This window comes from Schistocerca gregaria, chromosome 4 (assembly GCF_023897955.1).
Source record: "Schistocerca gregaria isolate iqSchGreg1 chromosome 4, iqSchGreg1.2, whole genome shotgun sequence".
Taxonomy (NCBI): domain Eukaryota; kingdom Metazoa; phylum Arthropoda; class Insecta; order Orthoptera; family Acrididae; genus Schistocerca; species Schistocerca gregaria.
Window position 1 is genome coordinate 561,876,797 of NC_064923.1, and position 19,899 is coordinate 561,896,695.

The window sequence follows — 19,899 nt, forward strand, 5'->3', positions numbered from 1 at the left end:
GTGAAGTTGAAGTAGATACTCCGTTCGAACTGGTATGGGTGGAGGTTATACTTGACAGCCAAACTAAGTTAATAATTGGCTCCTCCTACTGACCCCCAGACTCCGATGATATAGTTGCTGAACAGTTCAGAGAAAATTTGAGTCTCGTACCAAATAAATACCCCACTCATACGGTTATAGTTGGTGGGGACTTCAACCTTCCCTCAATATATTGGCAAAAATACTTGTTCAAAACCGGTGTTAGGCAGAAAATATCTTCCGAGATTGTCCTAAATGCTTTCTCCGAAAATTATTTCGAGGAGTTAGTCCACGAACCCACGCAAATTGTAAATGGTTGCGAAAACACACTTCACCTCTTAGCCACAAACAATCCAGAGCTAATAGAGAGCATCATGACTGATACAGGGATGACTGATCACAAGGTCGTTGTAGATAGGCTCAATACCGTTTCTTCCACCAGAAACAAACGCAAAATAATTTTATTTAAAAAAGCGGACAAAGTGTCACTAGAAGCCTTCCTAAGACACAATCTCCTTCCGAACTGACTATGCAAATGTAGACGAGATGTGGCTCAAATTCAAAGATATAGTAGCAACAGCAGTTGAGAGTTTCATACCACATAAATTGGTAAGAGATGGAACTGATTTCCCATGGTACACAAACAGGTCCGAACGCTGTTACAGAGGCAATGAAAAAAGCATGTGAAGTTCAGACGAACGCGAAATCCTGAAGATTGGCTAAAATTTACAGAGACGTAAAATTTAGCACAGACTTCAATGCGAGATGCCTTTAAGGGGACATAGTCGCGAACAGGCTCAAAAAAATCGATTTTTTTTAAAGTCTTAATCTATGCTCCAATTATTTGGCTACAAAATGCTGTTTGTTTCATACAAATCTGATTATTAGATTCGGAGTTATTAATTTGTTCGTGAAGCATGGTAACTAGTGCCACGTCCATTCTTGCTGTTTCTTGCGCAGTAGTCAGCATTGACTATAGTACAACAATCATTTATGTTTCATGGATATAAATACTCTTTATTTGGGTTGCAAGAGATAATTGTTATTTTGATGTTTGCCAGCCTGTCTGCATTGTCGACTATCGTTTGTCAGTTTCTTCATCCTAGTTGTTTACGTTTTGGTGATACAAATGTAATGATTTTGTGAAATGATATAACACAATGGGTAGAATAAGAAAGTTTGGATATAAGCCTAAGTTTCGTGGAAATAAATATGTAAAAATAAACCGCGAAACTGCTAGTTTTGAACAGAGGGCAGAAAATAATATTGAAAGTGAAGTCAGTGCTCTTGTCAGTGCTACAAGCAAGAAGCTTCTAGGTGCTGCCGGTTAGGTTATTACGTGAACTTATCAAAAAACACACAAATTGTGAAAACTGTGGTGGAAACATTACTTTGCACGAAGATGTGGTGAAAACCAAGGGAATTGTTTGTAATTTAGTTTTGACATGTTTGGAATATAGCTGTAATGCCAATACAATGTCATCCCACATAACAAGAAGCAGATTGTATGAAAACAATATAAGATTATTGTATGCACTTAGATCTATTGGAAAAAGGCGAAGTGCAGGTGCTGTTCTTTGTGCAGTGATGAACATTCCTCTACCTCCAAAAAAGTTTGATGTTTACAACAAGACTATTGGTGCAGTTGTAGCTGAGGTAAGTGAATCTACAATGTTGAAAGGAGCCAAAGAAGCAGTTCAGTTGAATGATACGAAATCTGACCCAAGGCAAATTTCTGCTGGTTTTGATGGCAGTTGGCAGAAATGTGGGCATACATCCCTAAATGGCACTGTGTCAGCAACTTCTTTTGATACTGGGAAGATTCTGGATATTGAAATTATTACTAAGTTTTGTGACATCTGTAGCAAAAATCCCACTATACAACATATGTGCAAAAAGGACTATGATGGTTCTAGTGGAGGCATGGAAGTGGCTGGTGTTGCTAACATTTTCAAAAGGTCTGTGCAGTCAAGAGGTATCCTCTATACAGACTATCTTGGGGACGGGGACAGTAAGGCTTATCAGAAAGTGGTAGAAGATAAACCTTATGGACCTAGAGTCAAAATTAATAAACTGGAATGTATAGGACATGTACAGAAAAGAATGGGATCACGATTTTAAAGATATGTAAGGAAAAAAAGTTAGGTGGTAAAGGGGGCCTGACAAAGGCTGAAATAGACAGGATCCAGACTTATTATGGTATGGAAATTAGAAATAACTGCAACAATGTAGAATCAATGAGGAGAGCCATCTGGGCTATATTCTTTCATAAAATTTCAACAGCTGAGGAACCACAACATAACCTTTGCCCATGGGAACCTGACAGCTGGTGCAAATTCAACAACCCAGCTACATCTTCCAGCTATAAGCACAATATTCAGTTCCAGAAAAAATCTTTCTAGCTGTGAAACCCATTTTCAGAGACCTTAGCCAACAAGAGCTCTTGAAAAGGTGTCTCCATGGAAAATCTCAAAACCCAAATGAAAGTTTGAATTCTGTCATTTGGACAAGGTCACCAAAAACAGTTTTCATTAGAAAAGCAACACTAAAATTTGGTGTTCATGATGCAGCAATGTGCTTAAATGCTGGTGTGTCAAATAAGACTTACGTATTAAGACTCTTGGGAACAAAGGATGGTATCAATACTGAAAGGAGACTGATAAAGATTGACATGGACCATATCCGTTATGCTGATATTTCTGCAGGAAATGCTACCAAGGAGGCCAGGATAGCCAGAAGATCAAAGAAAAGAAGATAAATATCAAGAAGCTGAGCCACAGTATAGCCCTTGAATGTTTTAAAAGTGTGTCTGTATGACATTATACATTACTTTCTTGCATGTAAAACTTTAATACCATTTTTCTCAAAACTACATTTTTTGACCTTCTGGTACACTTTTCTCAAAAACTATGACTGCTACAGACATCAGACTTACAGTATCTCCTGTTAATACAACGATGATTAATTAGATTAAAAAATAGACCAGTAGTGATAAAAAGAACAGATTTACAAGCTCCAAGGTGTTTAGAAAAGTTTTAATTTTTTGTCTTATAGAACAAAAAAATGATTACTCATGAAATATATAAAATACATTAACCATTTTTTATGTGATTTGAGAATGATGTTTCAGCTGTACACTGTAAAAGTTTCAGGTCTTTATCTCCATTAGTTACTTCAGAAAGTGTAACTGACGTTTGCTTGTTTTAGCATTGATTCCTTATGGGAGTTCCCTCGCGACTGTGTCCCCTTAGTAGGTTCCACAACGAAACATTGTCTCGAAATTTGGTACAAAATCTGAAGAAATTCTGGTCGTATGTAAAGTACACGAGCGGCAAGACGCAGTCAATACATTCGCTGCGCAGTGCCGATGGGACTGTAACTGATGACTTTGCCGCTAAAGCGGAGTTATTGAACGCAGTTTTCCGAAATTCCTACACCAGGGAAGACGAATGGAATATTCCAGAATTTGAAACACAAACAGCTGCTAGCATGAGTTTCCTAGAAGTAGATACCTTAGGAGTTGCAAAGGAACTCAAATCGCTTGATACAGGCAAGTCTTCAGGTCCAGATTGTATACCGATTAGGTTCCTTTCAGATTACGCTGATACAATAGCTCCCTACTTAGCAATCATATACAACCGCTCGCTCACCAATAGATCTGTACCTACAGATTGGAAAATTTGCAAAGGTTGCACAAGTGTTTAAGAAGGGTAGTAGGAGTAATCCATCTAACTACAGACCTATATCATTGACGTCGGTTTGCAGTAGGGATTTTGGAGCATATAATGTTTTCAAACATTATGAATCACCTCAAAGGGAATGATCTGTTGATACGTAATTAGCATGGTTTCAGAAAACATCGTTCTTGTGCAATGCAGCTAGTTCTTTATCCGCACGAAGTAATGGCCGCTATTGACAGGGGATCTCAAGTTGATACCGTATTTCTAGGTAGCTTTTGACACCGTTCCTCACAAGCAACTTCTAACCAAGCTGTGGGCCTATGGGGTATCGTCTCAGTTGTGCGACTGGATTCATGATTTCCTGTCAGGAAGGTCGCAGTTCGTGGTAATAGACGACAAATCATCAAGTAAAACTGAAGGGATAACAGGTGTTCCCCAGGGAAGCATCCTGGGACCTCTGCTGTTCCTGATCTATATAAATGACCTGGGTGACAATCTGAGCAGTTCTCTTAGGTTGTTTGCAGATGATGCTGTAATTTACCGTCTAATAAGGTCATCCGAAGACCAGCATCAATTGCAAAGCGATTTAGAAAAGATTGCTGTATGGTGTGGCAAGTGGCAGTTGACACTAAATAACGAAAAGTGTTAGGTGATCCACATGAGTTCCAGAAGAAATCCGTTGGAATTCGATTACTCAATAAATAGTACAATTCTCAAGTCTGTCAATTCAGCTAAGTACCTGGGTGTTAAAATTACAAACAACTTCAGTTGGAAAGATCACATAGATAATATTGTGGGAAAGGTGAGCCGAAGGTTGCATTTTATTGGCAGGACACTTAGAAGATGCAACAAGTCCACTAAAGAGACAGCTTACACTACACTCGTTCATCCTCTGTTAGAATATTGCTGCACGATGTGGGATCCTTACCAGGTGGGATTGATGGAGGACATCGAAAGGGTGCAAAAAAGAGCAGCTCGTTTTGTATTATCACATAATAGGTGAGAGAGTGTGGCAGATATGATATGCGAGTTGGGGTGGAAGTCATTAAAGCAAAGACATTTTTCGTCGCGACGAGACCTATTTATGAAATTTCAGTCTCCAACTTTCTCTTCCGAATGCGAAAATATTTTATTGAGCCCAACCTACATAGGTAGGAATGATCATCAAAATAAAATAAATCAGAGCTCAAACTGAAAGGTTTAGGTGTTCGTTTTACCTGCACGCTGTTCGGGAGTGGAATGGTAGAGAGATAGTATGATTGTGCTTCGATGAACCCTCTGCCAAGCACTGAAATGTGAATTGCAGAGTAATCATGTAGATGTAGATGTAGATGGACTCATGGTGAGGCTGACCTGCTAAACTTCGTGGAATCTCTGAATACCTTCTCCCAATTAAATTTCACATAGTCCTATTCTGAATCCAGTTTTGTTGATGTTGATCTAGTCCTCACCGAAGGCCAGCTACGCACTTCCGTCCACATTAAACCTACCAACAAACAACAGTACTTACTTTTTGACAGTTGCCATCCTTTCCATATCAAACGTTCCCTCGCATGCAGCCTAGACATCCGAGGCAAACATATTTGTTCTAATGCAGACTCTTTACAGCAGTACACCACCATTCTCACCTCAGTCTTCACCAGACGTAATTACCCCACCAGTCTATTTACAAAGCAGGTTTCCTGGGCCATCACATACAATTCTGGTACAGCTGATCCCTCCGCGAAACAGCTTCGGACCACACCATTGGTGACTCAGTATTATACAGGTCTGGAATGTGTCAGTCAGCTACATTGATAGAGCCATGATTTACTAAAATCCTGCCCTGAAGTGAGATCCATTCTATCTAAAATTTTGCCCACGACACCTAGAACAGATTTCCGTTGTCCTCCCAATCTCTGCAATATTCTTGTCAGAGCGTATGCTCCTTCTGCACCCATCTCCGTACCGTATGGCTCCTACCCCTGTGACCACCCCCACTGAAAGACTTGCACCATGCGCCCTCCTACCACTTGCTATTCCAGCCCTATAACCGGAAAAACATATACTATCAAAGGGAGTCACCTGTGAAATGACACATCTACATCTACATCTACATTCATACTCCGCAAGCCACCCAACGGTGTGTAAACACTGTTTGGGCTTTTACAGCAGCATGACTACCACCCAGTTATCAGTCAGGGTGAATGGGCATAGGCAGAGCATGTATAATGGCAACACACAATATCCTGTTGCAGAGAATGCTGCACAACATAACAGTCATGACCTCATTGCTTGTTTCACTACATGCACCATCTGGATTCTTCCCCCTGATACTAGTTTCTCAGAATTCCGCTGGTGGGAACTAGCACTACAACATGTCATTGGGTCTTGCCACCCACCTGGCCCTTATTTACATTAATGCCTTCCGTCTCAGCATCTGTTCACAGTAAGTACTCTTTTCTTCACTCCATTTTGGTTCCCTACATCTTTCATTTTCTGACTTGTCTATTTTTCATTGTGCCCGCTCCCACATCTGTTACATACTTAGCTTTTCACACTTATTAACTTGTGCATGATGTTTTAGTAGTGATCTCTGTCTTGCATATTACACTGTCTTTCATCTTAACGCTCTCAGGTTTTCAAATCTTGTCTGGTGGAGTCTCCAAAAATAAGTCTTTCCTTCTCATCCCATCTGGTAAGTTTCCCCTGACCCAACGTTCTGGGTGACTTTTCTGAACTGTACCCCTTTCCCTTAACCTCTCCCATTGTTTTCCTTCACCCCTCTTCCTTCCCCTTCAACTCTTCTGCTAGAAGAAAGAGCCACTGGCTCTGAAAGCTTGTAAAAATTTATATCCTTGTGTGTATGTGTTTACCTGCTGCCACTAATTGATTATTTTAGTTTTCTTATAATTGGATAAATACAGTAATCCTCTGACTGACATCTCATCTTCCAGTGCCAGAAACATTTGCATTGGCTTTAATGTCCTAGAAAGCCGTTAGATCCTCAAACAACCTCAGCAAGCCAAACTCCTTATAAGTAGCCACTCAATGGTCAGTTTGTGATATCACGAGATCATTGCCTAGGTTCGTGGAGTTGCACCGACATATGTTATGGAGCTTGTAGTGGGGAGGGATTCACACTGTTTGTTTTATTTACTATACTTTATACTAAGGCTCACAAATTGACAAATTTCAGTCCTTCTTTTCCGTAAAAAGTATTTTTTTGTGGTTTTGAATGTCTATGATGTCTATGTAATTTGTAGCATAGTAGTGATCAGATGTTGATAAATCTGCAGTGTCAAAAAAATGAATTTGGTGATTCCCTGACCCCAGTGTGTGATTTGCCACTGCCGATTTATCCATATTTCCCAGCCGACAGTTGTTTTTGTGCTCCTTATCTCTCCAAGTCCCAATAATATATAATTTTTTTGTAATTTTCCAGAAAATGGCCTTTGTAATTATAGTAAACAATAAATACAATAAGGAACTGGCAAAAAGTAAACAGTTAATTATTGTTAAGGAAGTGGTTTAACTTTGGAATATAATTTTAAAATTTTTCGGAAAGTTACCTATATCATAGTAAGCAATGAGTACAAGAACAGTCAGTTTTTTTAAAGGAGATGGTTTCTTTTTGGAACCACTATGACATTCAATTGTCAACAGTGCATCATTTCATGAGATATATTTGAAAGTAATTTCGCATTTTTCTTAGACACACTCCCACTTCTCAAAACTTCCATGAACTCATAATACGTAAAACAAATTATAGTCCACATAACAAACAAAAATGGGCCTAAAATTCAATAAATTCATATCAGAAGTATGTACTGTCCAGTGCTTTCATTTTAAAACTGCTCTTAAAAGCTGTAGTCCAAAGTCAGATTTGTGTAACAATGGCTTGAGTGATTCTTACTTTCATAGTCACTGATCACTTCAGTATGATAGCTAAAAAGAGAAAAAAACATGATAATCCCTTCAGTCATGGTGCACAGTCTTCTTGCGGACAGTTGCTTTGAACATTGTAAGTGACTGCTACAGTGCACTACAGTCATAGAAGTACCTCATTGTACCACTAGGTGGCACTGTCTTGCAGTAGCACCAGTGGCTTCATGCAAAGGGCACTAACATTTTTTTAAAAAGTGGTGGCAGAAACCACTGGTAATAAGGGAACAAGATGGGTGTTAATGCTTTTTTGTAGTTTCTGTAGAGGCACAAGAGCAATTGTTCTCTGTAGAATATGGATAAATCAGCAAGCCATGCAATAAGACTAGCGACCACCAAATTTGTTCCTCTGATACTGTAGTTTTCTCTCAATTTAATCACTACTGTGTTAGGATGTACAGTCAGGCCGCAGAAATTCAAAAGTGCAAAACCAACTTTAACCAAAAAGAAAAGGGATTAAAATTAGACAAGTTGTGGGCCTTAATACTAAATAAAACAGCACCAACTCTTTGCCATTATAAGCTCCATAACGTAACTTGGTGTGACTGCACGATCATAGACAGTAATCTGATGACATCATGAACCATCTATTGCAAGGATGCTTATAAACACATAGGCTTGCTGAGCTCATTACAGACTGTAACTGCTTTCTAAGTTGTTAAAGTCTCCGAAGATGTCTCCCACATTGAAAAACCAAACATTCAGGAATCATACCTTGGACCACAGCCTAATCTCCATAAAACAAAGAACACCAATAAAGGTAAGAACATTTTGACAGCTGTTCTTCAGTACAACATGGCCCAGAGACAACATTTGGATGATTTCACACCCTCCCATCTCTGTTCCATATAATGCACTTAGCTTTTCACTCTTTTTAACTCATGCTCTATGTTGTAATACACTCCTGGAAATGGAAAAAAGAACACATTGACACCGGTGTGTCAGACCCACCATACTTGCTCCGGACACTGCGAGAGAGCTGTACAAGCAATGATCACACGCACAGCACAGTGGACACACCAGGAACTGCGGTGTTGGCCGTCGAATGGCGCTAGCTGTGCAGCATTTGTGCACTGCCGCCGTCAGTGTCAGCCAGTTTGCCGTGGCATACGGAGCTCCATCTCAGTCTTTAACACTGGTAGCATGCCGCGACAGCGTGGACGTGAACCGTATGTGCAGTTGACGGACTTTGAGCGAGGGCGTATAGTGGGCATGCGGGAGGCCGGGTGGACGTACTGCCGAATTGCTCAACACGTGGGACGTGATGTCTCTACAGTACATCGATGTTGTCGCCAGTGGTCGGCGGAAGGTGCACGTGCCCGTCGACCTGGGACCGGACCGCAGTAACGCATGGATGCACGCCAAGACCATAGGATCCTACGCAGTGCCGTAGGGGACCGCACCGCCACTTCCCAGCAAATTAGGGACACTGTTGCTCCTGGGGTATCGGCGAGGACCATTCGCAACCGTCTCCATGAAGCTGGGCTACGGTCCCGCACACCGTTAGGCCGTCTTCCGCTCACGCTCCAACATCGTGCAGCCCGCCTCCAGTGTTGTTGCGACGGGCGTGAATGGAGGGACGAACAGAGACGTGTCATCTTCAGCGATGAGAGTCGCTTCTGCCTTGGTGCCAATGATGGTCGTATGCGTGATTGGTGCTGTGCAGGTGAGCGCCACAATCAGGACTGCATACAACCGAGGCACACAGGGCCAACACCCGGCATCATGGTGTGGGGAGCGATCTTCTACACTGGCCGTACACCTCTGGTGATCGTTGAGGGGACACTGAATAGTGCACGGTACATCCAAACCGTCATCAAACCCATCGTTCTACCATTCCTAGACCGGCAAGGGAACTTGCTGTTCCAACAGGACAATGCACGTCCGCATGTATCCCGTGCCACCCAACGTGCTCTAGAAGGTGTAAGTCAACTACCCTGGCCAGCAAGATCTCCGGGATCTGTTCCCCATTGAGCATGTTTGGGACTGGATGAGGCGTCGTCTCACGCGGTCTGCACGTCCAGCACGAACGCTGGTCCAACTGAGGCGCCAGGTGGAAATGGCATGGCAAGCCGTTCCACAGGACTACATCCAGCATCTCTACGATCGTCTCCATGGGAGAATAGCAGCCTGCATTGCTGCGAAAGGTGGATATACACTGTACTAGTGCCGACATTGTGCATGGTCTGTTGCCTGTGTCTATGTGCCTGTTGTTCTGTCAGTGTGATCATGTGATGTATCTGACCCCAGGAATGTGTCAATAAAGTTTCCCCTTCCCGGGACAATGAATTCACGGTGTTCTTATTTCAATTTCCAGGAGTGTAGTAATATCTGTCTTGCATTATTACCCTATCTTCCACCTTTAAGCTCTCGGGTTTTCGAATCTTATCTGGTGCATTCCCAGCAATCAGTCCTTCCTTCTCATCCCGTCCGGCAAGTCTTCCCTGACTCGGGGTTCTGGGTAACTTTTCTGAATTATACTCATTTCCCTAAAACTCTTCAGTCCTTTTGTCCTCTTGATTCGCCCTTCTTCCTTCCCCTTCAACTCTTTTGCCGGGAGAAGGAGCCACTCGCTCTGAAAGCTTGTAAAAGTTAAACTCTTTTGTGTTCCCCTGCTGCCACTTTGTGAGTAGATTTTTTTTATCTCTCCACATACATTATATTATCAGTAATTGATTATTTTCAGAGTTACTGGTTGGTTTGCATTCATTGACCTACTGTTGCTCCTCCTGTTTTGCACAATTGAAAGATGTTACAGTACACCACTCTTACATGTCTAATAAGAATATATGATAATTAATAAAAAATCCTTACCATTCTGACAGTACATTTAATTTTATTTCTCAGGTGCTGCTTAGTGATGACAAGAATTTGCAGAATAAATGTATGGTAAATGGAATTGATGCGGTTGGCAAAAGTGATTTAAAGAATTACTTAGAAAAATTGAGTAAACAGAATAAAAATAAGCCAGAAGCGGCAAAGACACTTACTTCCAGTAAGTATAAAGAAATCAGTATTGTTATGTTTTGTTATAATTATGATTTGCATTACCACAATACAGATATATCTGATACTAGGTTCCATGCTTTCATATAAGCCATTATTATAATATGAATATAAATGTGCCTTTGATGATCACAAGTGAAAAAATTGATTAAATTCAAGGTAAAGAGAGAGACTGAAATTCACACACAGAGTCTTCCTGTCAGATAGAATGGACATATGCATGATTGCAAACTTGATAGATAAACCAAAATTAAAATTGTTTTATGATCTTAATCCACAAGATATATTGGAAGTACTTGTGATTTTACACTTTATTTTCTGGGAAAAATGTTTTCCTGTATTAGAACTCCACTTAATGTGTTGCATTAAATTTCAATTGTGGTCCATTCATCACTGTCTGTGCAAAACTTACTGTTTACACCAAAATTAGATCTGTGGTAAGTTAGTCACCAGCTGCACAATTGAAATAGTTTTTTGCACTTTACTGGATTCAACAAGTTAATCTGTCATCTTCAGAAGTTCAGTATTGGCTTATGACACTGATATGCAGATGTCAATATCTCCTTAATACCATGACAGTTTACCAAATGTGCATAATTGGTGTGATAATTATAATCATTGATTCACAAGCTAGATTATACGTGAGTCAAGTTGCTGAAAAAGTAACAGCTATGAATGAGATCATAAAAATTCTTTTGTTTTAATGTGCTATAACTGTAGCATCAACAGCGCCACATGTTTTCACAGTACACAGAGAACCCACACCATAAGCAGCACAATTCACTATCAAACCATCCATTAAAACACAAAAAAGCAAGCAAGTAAGCTTCAGATTCATTCTTCACAGAATAAACAGAATACCACAAACAAACAGAACTAAACACAAGATCTAAATACATCGAAACAAAAAGCAATAGAGATTTATTATGATACCCAAATCATAGAGAAACCAAACCAAAAAATATGTGAAAGGACAGAGAATGAACAAGGTACATTCACATGAGATATTTCACAACAACACAGAAGAACTTGAATAACAGATAGTGGCCATACACAGAACACAACAGAGCAAGAACCCAGACACAAAACAAAATGACCTTTACTCACCTCATTTTAAAGAAACTGGGATCTCAACTAAGACACACAATAGAAAATGCAACATAGAAAAAAATGAGAATACAGGAAACACCCACAGATAAATTCAACAGACCAGCAACACATTAGGCATGCACGAACTTAACAAGCAACTCTTGTCAGTCAGTGTACATAAGGCAAACAAACATGCAGGAATTTTAATACTAGATATTCAGAAACCTCAAAACTGTAAAAAGTAATAGCTCCATAGCACATTTTCTGACCAATTAATAGCCCATAACCATTACTCAACCTGAAACAGAAATATATTCAACCACAGTCTATGCTATAAACTTACAGTAGAAGAAAACTTCCTTGTAGTGAAGGTATTAGCAGAAGGAAAACCAGCTATAAAAGACTTTACTACACCATACAATTGTACACTATTCAACTAATTAAAGAAGCTGCACAGAATAGATGAGACACACACACACACAAGCGGAGAGAGAGTAGGCAACGTTCAGGTGCAAAGTGATATGAGAACAAGCGAACATCAACAGTGACTGAACGCACAACAGCAAAGTTGTTTACTGCTTGCTAGTGACCATTGATGCCTTCTTCTTGTACACCAAGATACCCCACATATATGGTCTGCCTTATGTGGAATATACACGCCTACCGATAGCAAATTTATGAGCTCCTTCATTACACAGTTTTATACTTGCTTATAAACCTTTTTGACTAACTATTTCATCTTCAGCTGTTGGTATGAATTTCATTGCAATAAACTCCAGAACCATGGACCTTGCGGTTGGTGGAGAGACTTGCGCGCCTCAGTGATACAGATAACCGTACCACAATGGAGGGGTATCTGTTGAGAGGCCAGACAAACGTGTGGTTCCTGAAGAGGGGCAGCAGCCTTTTCAGTAGTTGCAGGGGCAATAGCCTGGATGATTGACTGGATGGTTGACTGATTTGGCCTTGTAACATTAAGCAAAACGGCCTTGCTGTGCTGGTACTGTGAACAGCTGAAAGCAAGGGGAAACTATAGCCGTAATTTTTCCTGAGGGCATGAAGCTGTACTGTGTGGTTAAATGACGGTGATGTCCTCTTGGGTAAAATATTCCAGAGGTAAAATAGTCCCCATTCGGATCCTCAGGCAGGGACTGCTCAGAAGGATGTCGTTTTCAGGAGAAACAAAACTGGCATTCTATGGATTGGGGCGTGGAATGTCAGGTCCCTTAATCGGGCTGGTAGGTTAGGGTTAGAAAATGGATAGGCTGAAGTTAGATATAGTGGGTATTAGTGAAGTTCAGTGGCAAGAGGAACAAGACTTCTGGTCAGGTGAGTACAGAATTATACATACAAAATTAAATAGGGGTAATGCAGCAGTAGGTTTCATAATGAATAAAAAAATAGGTGTGCGGGTAGCATAGTGAACACATTATTGTGGCCAAGATAGACACGAAGCCCATGCCCACCACAGTAGTACAGGTTTATATGCCAGCTAGCTCTGCAGATGATGAAGAGATTGAACAAATATATAATGAGATGAAAGAAATTATTCAGATAGTGAAGGGAAATGAAAATTTAATAGTCATGTGGGATTGGAGTTTGATAGTAGGAAAAGGAAGAGAAGGAAAAGTACTAGATGAATATGGAATTGGAGTAAGGATTGAAAGAGGAAGCCACCTAGTAGAATTTTGCACAGATCATAACTTAATCATAACTAACACTTGGTTTAACAATCATGCAAGAAGAGTGTATACATGGAAGAGACCTGGATAGACTGGAAAGTTCCTGGATACACTGGAAGGTTTCAGATAGATTATATAATGGTAAGACAGAGATTTAGGAACCAGGTTTCAAATTGTAAGACATTTGCAGGGACAGGTGTGGATTCTGACCACATCGATTGGTTATGAACTATAGATTAAAACTGAAGAAACTTCAAAAAGGTGGGAATTTAAGGAGAGGGGACCTGGATAAACTGAAAGAACCAGCAGTTGTAGAGAGTTTCAGATAGATTGTTAGGGAATGATTGACAAAAACAGGGGAAAGAAATACAGTAGAAGAATGGGTAGCTTTGAGAGATGAAATAGTGAAGGTAGCAAAGGATCAATTAGGTAAAAAGATGAGGGCTAGTAGAAATCCTTGGGTAACAGAAGAAATATTTAATTTAATTGATGAAAGGAGAAATAGATAAAAATGCAGTAAATGAAGCAACCAAAATGAATACAAAGTTTCAAAAATGAGATTGACAGGAAGTGCAAAGTGGCTAAGCAGGGATGGCGTGAGAAAAAATGTAAGGATATAGAGGCATACATCACTAGGGGTAAGACAAATACCACTTACAGGAAAATTAAAGAGACCTTTGGAGAAAAGAGAACCACTTGTATAAATATCAAGACCTAAGATGGACAACCAGTTCCAAGCAAAGAAGGGAAAGCAGAAAGGTGGAAGGAGTATATAGAGGGTCTATACAGGGGCAATGTAGTTGAGGGCAATATTATGGAAATGGAAGAGGACGTAGATGAAGATGAAATGGGAGATATGATACTGCGTGAAGACTTTGACAGAGAACTGGAAGACGTAAGTCGAAATAAGGCCGTGGGAGTAGACAACATTCCATTAGAACTACTAATAGCCTTGGGAGGCAAGAGTCTTCCATCTGGTGAGCAAGATACATGAGACATGTAAAATACCCTCAGACTCCAAGAAGAGTATGATAATTCCAATCCCAAAGAAAGCAGGTGTGACAGGTGTGAAAACTATCAGTTTTATAAGTCATGCCTGTGAAATGCTGACACAAATTCTTTACAGACAAATGGAAAAACTGGTAGAAGCCAATCTTGGGGAAAATCAGTTTGAATTCTGTAGAAATGTTGTAACACGTGAGACAATATTGACCCTACAACCTATCTTAGAAGATAGATTAAGGAGAGGCAAACCTATGTTTGCAGCATTTGTAGACTTAGAGAAAGCTTTTGACATACAGAAACCATATGGCAGTTGTAAGAGTCAAGGGGCATGAAAGGGAAGCAGTGGTTGGGAAGAGAGTGAGACAGGGTTGGAGAAGAAAAAAAAAACTTTTGGGGTTTACCTATGACATAGTAATTCCATCAGATATAGCAAAGGACCTGGAAGAGCAGTTGAACTGATGCTGAAGGAATTAGATTAGGTAACAGATGAGTTTCGTTATTTGGGGAGCAAAATAACTGATGGTGGTCAAAGTAGGGAGGATATGAAATGTAGACTGGCAATGGCAAGAAAAGCATTTCTGAAGGCGAGAAATTTGTTAACATTGAGTACAAATTTAGGTGTCAGGAATGTTTTCTCATAGCATTTGTATGGAGTGTAGCTATGTACGGATGTGAAATGTCGGCAATAAATAGTTTAGACAAGAAGAGAATAGAAGCTTTTGAAATGGGATGCTACAGAAGAATGCTGAAGATTAGATGGGTAAATCATGTAACTAATGAGGAGGTACTGAAAGGAGAGAAAAGGAATTTGTGGCACAACTTGTCTAGGAGGAGGGATCGGTTGGTAGGACATGCTCTGAAGCATCAAGTGATCACCAATTTAGTATCAGAGGGCAGCTTGGAGGGTAAAAATCGTAGAGGGAGACCAAGAGATGAATACATTACGCAGATTCATAAGGATGTAGGTTGCAGTAAATGAAGAAGCCTGTAGGGGATAGAGTACCATGGACAACTGCATCAAACCAGTCTCTGGACTGAAGACCAGAGCCCGCATCTCGTGGTCGTGCGGTAGCGTTCTCACTTCCCACGCCCGGGTTCCCGGGTTCGATTCCCAGTGGGGTCAGGGATTTTCTCTGCCTCGTGATGGCTGGGTGTTGTGTGATGCCCTTAGGTTAGTTAGGTTTAAGTAGTTCTAAGTTCTAGGGCACTGATGACCTAAGATGTTAAGTCCCATAGTGCTCAGAGCCATTTGAGCCTGAAGACCAGAACAACAACAACAACAACAAACTCCAGAAAATTTCAAACAGTTAGCCTAGCTTAACTACTGTTCCGTATTTTCATCTAGTACTTGTGTGCTACTTGACTGTTCAGCCAAACTGTGCCAATAGGTCTAAAAAGACAATGATTGGGTGCTTTTAGATTTATGAAATCTTTTTCTTCATGTGATGGCATGAGAATGGTCTTTTCTGTATTTGTAAATTTATGTTTTGTTTCAGATCAGGGAGAGTCATCATTCGAAGAATCTGATGTAAAAGTTAATATTTTAGTCACAAACCTGATGCACTGTGCAAAAGAAGTACTTTCAAAGGTAATATTTTCCCCATCCATGGCCAACTTATTTGTGTTTCTTATCTCATCTTCACGATGTTTTATTCCTTATGGTTTGACTTCACATGTATGCTGTTTCAAAGATATCCTATTGACCACTTTCACTAATTTCAAGAATGTCCAACTGAATAAAACTACTGCATTAAAATTTACAGATTTATTTTAAAGACATTCTGGTTTAATTTTAATTGTTGTAACAAAACACTCCCAAAATCTGTACTATTGATTCAGTAATTTTTTCCATAAGCATTCTAAAATATTATTTGAACTTTTTATGTCAAAATTGTATTGTTACTTGGTTTCCAGAATTATGTGCCAAAATTGAGTGCAGGATTGTCAGTGATCATTAACACTTAATACTGGAAGTATGTTTATTATATAAACACAGTAGTGGTACACGTGAAGTTGAACTCTCTCATGAACTGAGAACATTCTTATTTACACGTTAAAGTATAGTGTGTCTCAAAAGAAAGTTTATATTTGAAGAGCTCTTTGTGCATGCACAACAAATCAGAGGAGCAGAGGAGAGTGGGGGTTATGTTCTTCGCTTGCTTGGTCTTTAGCAATTCAGTTGAAGTGGAGTGATTTTCGGGAGCGGACTGCGTTTTATGTACAAGAATTTTACAAAAACTGTGATTCGGTGGCTACAATATGGAGAAAATTTTGCAGTGATCAAGGATTGCATAATGTAAATGATGCTCCAAGTGTTACAATTATCAGGAAATGAATCAAAACATATGAGGAGACTGATATAACACTGGCCAAACTGAAATCTGGGCACTTGAGGTCATCAGTAGTGAGTGAACCCATGGAGAGTGTAAATCAGTCTAACCTCTCCATTTGTAATCATGCAAGTTCTGTAAATGCACGTAGATCATCACTACAGTGATTTCTGGAAAAAGACCTTAAATTGCACACTTACAAAATCTAGCAAGAATTAAACCCTTACAATGCCAGACATAGGCTACAGTTCTCTAATGATGTGACTGACGGCCCTTCATTTAACAACATCTTGTTTTCTAATGAGGCTCATTTTCACCTAAACGGCCATTCACTAAGCAAAACTGCCGCTACTGGAGTGCAATGAATTCTAAACAGAAGCGTGAGAAACCCCTTTAGTCACCAATAGTTACTCTATGGGCTATGATGTCGGTTTGAGGAATAATTGGCCCGTACTTTTACAGGGACAGGAGGGCTCATGCAGTTACAGTGAATTCAGAACATTATGTGACTATCTTAAATAACTTTTTGTTACGCGAATTGCAAAACTTTCCTGGCTATAACCAAAGAATATGATTTCAGCGAGACGGCAGATTGATTTCCAGGGAGGGTGACATAAATTGGCCCCCATGCAGTCCATATTTGAGCCCCATGGAGTTTTTCTTATGGGGATATGTCAGATGTAATGTTTATGTAAATAATCCAACTTATGTGGAGCAATTGAAAGAAAATATCCATAGCAAAGAGGCAGCCATCCCAGTGTCTACATGCCAAGCTGTCATGCAAATTTTGTTCTTCGCTTAAATGAGTCCCATAGGAGTGCTCTATTGCTTTTAAATGTTGTTATTCTTAAAAAGTAAATTCCTAAACTGTTATAGTTTAATAATAAATAAAAATTTTATCGATAGACTTCAACCTCTATTTTATTTTGACACATCAAAATTTCTTTTGAGACATCCTTTATATAGAACTAGTGTACCCAACAGTGGCCCGCAATTGCTAAATATGCTTGGGAACTGGATATAAACCCAAATGTCCACCTGCCCCGCCCCCCCTCCCGTAGCTGGCCATCTCCCCCCCCCCCCCCCCCACCTTCCCCCTGTCCGTCGCATTCGGGTGCGCCCTCCCTCTCTTTCTCTCCATCTCCACCCTACTGTCATTGTCCATTTACTCATTCTCCCTCTCCCTCTATCCATCTTCTCTTTCTCCCCCTCTATTTCCATTTCCTCCAGCTCCCCTCCTTGTCCACCTCCTCCTCCCGCCCTCTCCCCCTTCTCTCTCTGAACTTGAGCCCTAATTATTGCTGTTGCCAATGGTACTTTGATTAGGAATTGAAGTTGCATAAAATGAATGGGCAAATTGGGCGTAATCATTGGTATACTTGGTATGAGAGACCTCTGCCATTGCTGGATCTATGTGAATAGTATCTTCAATGAAAGTGTTTCACATAGATTAAATCTGTGAACAGTGACAGTATTTCTCAAAGATTTAATCTGTGAACATGTTAGACTACAAACTGACAGACAGTTCAGATTCCACTGTAATATTCTAATCATAAGCCGATAAGCCATAAATACTACTTTTCTGTTTTATATTAAAACAATGCAGTGTATAGTTGTATATCTGACAGACCCTCATCTAACTAAATTTCAAGGAACCAAAAAATAACCAATTTGGTTTAACCAAAGTTGACTTAACAAAGTATTTGTAAACAATATATGACCATTGACTTCTCTTTTTGTCTTGTTTTTGGGTACCATTGAATGAGAGGGCATTATCTTCATGACCTCCTAGAAAAAAAATGAAAATAGCTACACTCTATATGTACAATAGTATTTGTGGTTGACAAAGTATGTGTACATGTATTGATGACGATGTAAATAAAACAGAAAGAAACTTCCACATGGGAAAAATAAAGATTCCAATATGTCAAAAATAAAGATTCCAATATGTCTGCTTGTGTCTGTGTATGTGTGGATGGATATGTGTGTGTGTGTGTGTGTGCGAGTGTATACCTGTCCTTTTTTTTTTTTTTTTCCCCTAAGGGAAGTCTTTCCGCTCCCGGGATTGGAATGACTCCTTACCCTCTCCCTTAAAACCCACACCCTTTCATTTTTCCCTCTCCTTCCTTCCTTCCTGACGAAGCAACTGCCAGTTGCGAAAGCTTGTAATTCTGTGTGTGTGTTTGTGTGTTTTGTTCATGTGCCTGTCTGCCGGCGCTTTCCCGCTTGGTAAGTCTTGGAATCTTTATTTGTACATGTATTGAAATGTTTTTCATCTTTTTTTTTAAATGATACACTTACATAAATATTGTGAAACAATGTTGTTGTTGTGGTCTTCAGTCCTGAGACTGGTTTGATGCAGCTCTCCATGCTACTCTATCCTGTGCACGCTTATTCATCTCCCAGTACCTACTGCAACCTACATTCTTCTGAATCTGCTTGGTGTATTCATCTCTTGGTCTCCCTCTACGATTTTTACCCTCCACGCTGCCCTCCAATACTAAATTGGTGATCCCTTGATGCCTCAGAACATATCCTACCAACCGATCCCATCTACTAGTCAAGTTGTGCCACAAACTTCTCTTCTCCCCAATCCTATTCAATATTTCCTCATTAGTTATATGATCTACCCATCTAATATTCAGCATTCTTCTGTAGCACCACATTTCTCAAGCTTCTATTCTCTTCTTGTCCACACTAGTAATCGTACATGTTTCACTTCCATACATGGCTACGCTCCATAAAAATACTTTCAGAAACGACTTCCTGACACTTAAATCTATACTCTATGTTAACAAATTTCTCTTCTTCAGAAACACTTTCCTTACCATTGCCAGTCTACAGTTGATATCCTCTCTACTTTGACCATCGTCAGTTATTTTTGCTCCCCAAATAGCAAAACTCCTTTACAACTTTAAGTGTCTCATTTCCTAATCTAATTCCCTCAGCATCACCCGACTCAATTCAACTACGTTCCATTATCCTCGTTTTGCTTTTGTTGATGTTCATCTTATACCCTCCTTTCATGACACTGTCCATTCCGTTCAACTGCTCTTCCAAGTCCTTTGCTGACTCTGACATAAATACAATGTCATCGGCGAACTTCAAAGTTTTTATTTCTTCTCCATGGATTTTAATACCTACTCCGAATTTTTCTTTTGTTTC

The 19,899-nt window shown here is 39.9% G+C and overlaps 1 protein-coding gene across 8 annotated transcripts in view; it reads left to right on the plus strand.

The window, feature by feature from the left end:
* The window catches only part of LOC126267949 (transcriptional protein SWT1), a 275,635-nt gene that overhangs the window by 147,782 nt on the left and 107,954 nt on the right, over nt 1-19,899 (plus strand). For all 8 annotated transcript variants that reach the window (XR_007549053.1, XM_049973281.1, XM_049973275.1 and 5 more), the window contains 2 exons: nt 10,470-10,617; nt 15,901-15,992. Coding sequence is in view for 7 of the 8 variants with exons in the window: in XM_049973281.1 (XP_049829238.1) it covers nt 10,470-10,617; nt 15,901-15,992 (240 nt within the window). In the remaining variant the exon portion in view is untranslated. The remainder of the gene's footprint in view (nt 1-10,469; nt 10,618-15,900; nt 15,993-19,899) is intronic.